The sequence below is a fragment of the Chlamydomonas reinhardtii genome, chromosome 2, assembly GCF_000002595.2.
Source record: "Chlamydomonas reinhardtii strain CC-503 cw92 mt+ chromosome 2, whole genome shotgun sequence".
Classification (NCBI taxonomy): Eukaryota; Viridiplantae; Chlorophyta; class Chlorophyceae; order Chlamydomonadales; family Chlamydomonadaceae; genus Chlamydomonas; species Chlamydomonas reinhardtii.
This window is the reverse complement of record NC_057005.1, coordinates 2,259,910-2,264,237: the sequence shown is the minus strand read 5'-3', so window position 1 is coordinate 2,264,237 and position 4,328 is coordinate 2,259,910. Positions and strand designations below refer to the sequence as shown.

Here is a 4,328-nt window from a genome sequence, read left to right as displayed (position 1 = left end):
GGCCCCTCCGCTCCCTGCTGCTACTGCCGTCCCCACCGGCGCCGTCCTCGTCATCGCCGCTGCTACTGCCGCCCCCACCGGGGCCGTCCTCCTCGCCGTCAAGCGCACTGCTGCTGCCGACGCTGCTGATGCCTTGCGGCTGTGACGGCGCCGCCGCCGCCGCCGCCGCCGCCGCTGTGGGCCCTAGCGGGTAGAACTCCTCCAGGCTGAAGGGTTGCCATCCCGCAGAGGGCAGCTGGAACTCTTGCTGCACCAGCAGCCGTTGCAGCGTGCGCAGCCGCCGGGTGGGCGGCAGCTTGACCTGCGTGTATTTGTGTGGTGTGTGTGTGTGTGTGTTGGTGTGTGTGTGTGTGTGTGTGTGTGTGTGTGTGTGTGTGTGTATGTGGTAGCACACAGGAGGCCGGCGGACGCCACTGCGCACGCAGGAGTCTGCCCGGGCGCTGTGAGTCCTCTCCCGCCCCCCTTGCAGCCCCCGTGTCGCTCAAAATGAACCAGCCCCCAAACCCCCGAAACACGCCTCACGAAACTCACTCCACGAAACACACCCCACAAAACACACCCCACGAAACAAACCGCATGCGCACCTGCAGCTCCGCCTCTCCGCCCATCAGCCACTCGCGCACCACCCGCCGCGTCTCCTCGGCCAACACCTCCTCCTCCTCGCCCTGTGTGTGTGTGTGTGGGGATACATTCAGAATTAATTATTCCAACTAGCACACTGTGCGTGTGGGGGTTACATTCAGAATTACCTAAGAAGTGAAAGCGTAGGGCGGGGGCGTACGCTCAGTACGACAGCAAATCCCACATCAGACAAGAGGCAAGGAACGCAGGACGACGGCACAGACGGTGCACAGGTGGTGGTGGGCGGGTACGTGTGGGGAGCGACCGCGAGCTCCGGACGCCCCAACCCCGGGCCTGCATAAACCCGCACCAGCACACGCCCAACTGGCCTGCCTGCATTCCCCGCCCCCTGCCGCACCCCCCACCGGCCCCTTCACGGCAGCCAAAACACCCATGCAGCACCCAAGCAATCCAATCAGCCCCCAAGCCACGCCCTCGTCTCGCATTGATGGCCCCACCACCCCCAAACCGGCCGCCGCACACACGTGCCCACACACACGCACACACGCGCACCTTGAGCTCGCTGCTGCGCGCCTGGTTGTCCGCCTGCTCCGCCAGCCCCGCGGCCTTGGCGTCCCGGTAGCTGAGCGGCAGGTAGCCGACGCCGTCACGGATCATCTTGTTGAAGTCAAAACCCTGAGGCGCAGCAAACAGCGGTCGCGGCGGGTGTTGTATGCGGGTTGTGCTGCTTGCAAGTGTGATGTGGGCGAGTCGTGGCACAGGCATGCATGCCGCCACCATCCGAGCCCGCAGTGGCCCCCACCATCACATTCCGCGGCCCACCTCCCCGCTCGTTCCTGACCTCCGCTTCTTCCCATAACACAGCAACACGCCCACAAGGCCGCCACACACCCCAACACACAGCCACCCCAAAATGCACACATACAACACACACACACACACACACACACACACACACACACATACACACACACGCTGCTGCCCCCACCTGTTCCGCCAGGTAAGTGAGGCTGGAGGCCTGGCACATGAAGCGCCGGTCCAGACCCAGCCCGTCGAGCGGGCGCGGGAACACATACACGTTGAAGGTGCGCGCCTCCCAGTGACCCACGCCGCCGCCGCCGCCGCCACGGCTGCCGCTGCTGGAGGTCGGCGGCACCCACTTGAACGCGGAGATGCCGAACTGCGGGGCATTGCGTGGGGAGCAGGCCAGTGTGAAACATGTGATTTTGTTGTCTGCCGGCTAGCATTGAAGCTCTGCTTGCGGGAAGCCGCATGCCTGAGTCTAGGTGGCGGTCTAGACGGGCCCAGCTGGCGTGCTCCCATCACACACGTTTGACCCCCCTCCCGCCACCGCCAGCGCAGGCCTGCACACCCAAGCCGACGACAGCCCAGCCACACAGCACTATCCGAGCTACCATGCCCAGCCCGCATTTGTGTGTATGCAGGTCCACGCACCTGCCCAATCACAAAGCTAGAGGCGGCGTTCGCGATGCGCCGGTATCGCTCCTCATAATCATCTAGCAGCTCCTCGCCGCCGTTGCCCTCGGGAGACAGTCCCGTGAACTCCGCGTCTATGGCGACAAATGTCGCGTCGCGAATGGCTGCGCGGATAACGGGCAGAGCAGCTGCGAAGTTGTGGCGGGTGACTGTCTCAGGGGGCTCGGCCGGGGAAGCGGGCTGCGAGTTGGGCGGCGAGGGGGTGGTGGTGGTCGCCGCGTGCCGGCTGGCTGCGTCTGCGGCTTCCGCCAGCGAGCTCCGTACAGTTACGCGGCTTAAAGTAGGGGCGGCTAGCTCGGGCTGGCTGGGGCTGGGGCTGGGTGCGGGGCTGCTGCGCCCCTGGAAGCGACGACCAGCACACAGGGATGCTCGGCGAAGACTGCCCGGCCACGCTGGCGACTCAGTCTGGCCACCGCGACATTTTGGTCTGCTTTGTAATTGCATGGTTGCTGGACTCTACCTATAATGCCAGCGAGCGCATGAAACAGGAAATTCGTGCCCGAATTCACCGACTGGCACAGGGGTCGGCAGTCCGAGTTCTATACCAGTATCTATAGCAAATATCAGTGACTCAGCTCAATTCCGGGCTTGCTTTAAGCTTTGCGGCCGCTGGACCGACGTGTTTGTGGCGATCTGGGTGCACTAGCTGCACCACGCGTGTGGGAAGGCCCTAGATTGACACCCGAATTCACATGCAGTTGTAAGCCCTACAGTGGCAGCAACACTCGCCAGCAGAAGGAGCAGACCCACGATCGAGGAAGGTCTGGGGCTCACGGTAAATGCCGGGCACGGCCGAAGCACATGGCATGCCGGCAAGGGGTTCCTCGCGTTAGCCGCGTTGTGCATCCTGCGTATCCGACATTCCAATCTGTCAAGGGGCTTATGTGCTCAACCGTGAGTCCATGTGTGTGTTGTGGAAGGGAAGACACATTGCGGTGGGGGGGGCCTCGGGGCTGCGAGGCACAGGTGCAGGCACGCAAGTTCACATCGCAGCAGTAGTCGAAATAAAAGCATTTCTTCTAGTTCATCTTCTCATGTACATAGCTGCCCAATACCTACCATGATACAGGCCCAAACAAGAGGGCAGGTTGTGCAGGGGGTGCAGGCGTATGGCCTGGCCCCCGGTGCACGGAAAATGATTGATGCTGAAGAAGCGGTAAGCTTAACGCAAGTGAAAGTCCAGTTCTGGACGTGCGCGTGGACTTCCAGCGACATGCATGCCGCATTTGAGATGTGCCAACAGCGAGCGGCACGCAATTCTGAAGCAGCTGCTGGGAACTCGGGCACAAATTAAATGCCAAGCTGCAACCCTTGCGGGCCTTTGCCTGTCGCCGTGCTGCTTCACCACCACCCCCGACCAACCCACCCCGCCGTCCCGCAGGCGGCCCAGCTGGCGATGCAGACCGGCCTGTACGGTGTGTGGCGCAGCGCCAAGGGCACCGACTGCACCCGCATCGGCCCCACGGCCCGCTGCTTCTGCAATCACCCCTTCTCGGAGCACTTCTTCGTGTCGCCCAAGTCGCCCTACCCCATCTGCAAGGGGTGCTCCTGCCGCGGCTTCGCCTTCATTCCCTCCCGGTAGGATTCAGTGAATGACTACCGTAGTTGAGGACCGCTAGTGTTGCATAATCATCACCTCTGTGCACTCGTTCAAATCCCGGCTACAGGCCTGAGGAAGTCGGCGAGTGGTGGCTGCCACGCCGGAAGGGTGGGTTGCCGCGCACTCAGCCCGCTCCGCCCTGCCCCGTGCCCAGCCACGCTCCCCACAATACGGCACCCCCTTCAACTCCATCGCGAAACACCTTCCGCCTCCCCCACCCCCACCCACGACCCCGCCCCCCTCCCCCCCAGGCTTCAACGTGCACACCTGGCGCGCCAAGTGCCGCTGCGGCCACGGCCACGACGAACACGACCCGCACACACGCCGCTGCCGCTGCGGCTGCCCCGTCTTCACCTCCAACTTCGCATGCCTGGTGCGTGTGTGTGTGTGGGTGTGTGGGTGTGTGTGTGTGTGCGTAGGTGGGTGTGGGTGTGGGTGTGGGTGTGGGTGTGGGTGTGTGTGGGTGTGTGCGTAGGTGGGTGTGGGTGTGGGGGTGGGTGTGGGGGTGGGGGGTGGGTGGGTGGGTGGGTGTGTACGTGTGTGTACGTGTGTGTACGTGTGTGTACATGTGTATACATGTGTGTGTGTATGTGTGTGTGTGTGTGTGTGTTTCTGGGTGTATGAGTTTGTGTGTGTGGAGGGGGGGTTG

General features: G+C 63.1%; 2 protein-coding genes across 2 annotated transcripts in view; one reads left to right on the top strand and one right to left on the bottom strand.

The window, feature by feature from the left end:
* The window catches only part of CHLRE_02g090276v5 (uncharacterized protein), a 6,642-nt gene extending 4,011 nt beyond the window's left edge, over nt 1-2,631 (bottom strand). The window contains exons 1-5 of the mRNA XM_043059408.1: nt 2,038-2,631; nt 1,571-1,762; nt 1,135-1,257; nt 585-665; nt 41-301 (exon numbers count right to left, since the gene is read on the bottom strand). Of these exons, the coding sequence (XP_042927042.1) occupies nt 41-301; nt 585-665; nt 1,135-1,257; nt 1,571-1,762; nt 2,038-2,523 (1,143 nt within the window). The 5' untranslated portion in view covers nt 2,524-2,631. The remainder of the gene's footprint in view (nt 1-40; nt 302-584; nt 666-1,134; nt 1,258-1,570; nt 1,763-2,037) is intronic.
* A 470-nt stretch (nt 2,632-3,101) lies between these two features.
* Nucleotides 3,102-4,328, top strand: CHLRE_02g090200v5 (uncharacterized protein). The gene is made up of 4 exons (XM_043059407.1): nt 3,102-3,235; nt 3,461-3,657; nt 3,747-3,787; nt 3,931-4,328. The coding sequence occupies exons 1-4, from the start codon at nt 3,140-3,142 to the stop codon at nt 4,152-4,154; spliced, it is 558 nt and encodes a 185-aa protein (XP_042927041.1). The 5' UTR covers nt 3,102-3,139; the 3' UTR covers nt 4,155-4,328.

Excerpts from the sequence above, each read along its gene's own strand:
- CHLRE_02g090200v5 (XM_043059407.1), top strand. The coding sequence starts at position 3,140 with ATGATACAGGCCCAAACAAGAGGGCAGGTTGTGCAGGGGGTGCAGGCG. Across the intron at positions 3,236-3,460 it reads TGATTGATGCTGAAGAAGCG|GCGGCCCAGCTGGCGATGCA; the intron begins GTAAGCTTAACG and ends GCCGTCCCGCAG. Across the intron at positions 3,788-3,930 it reads GTGGCTGCCACGCCGGAAGG|GCTTCAACGTGCACACCTGG; the intron begins GTGGGTTGCCGC and ends CCTCCCCCCCAG.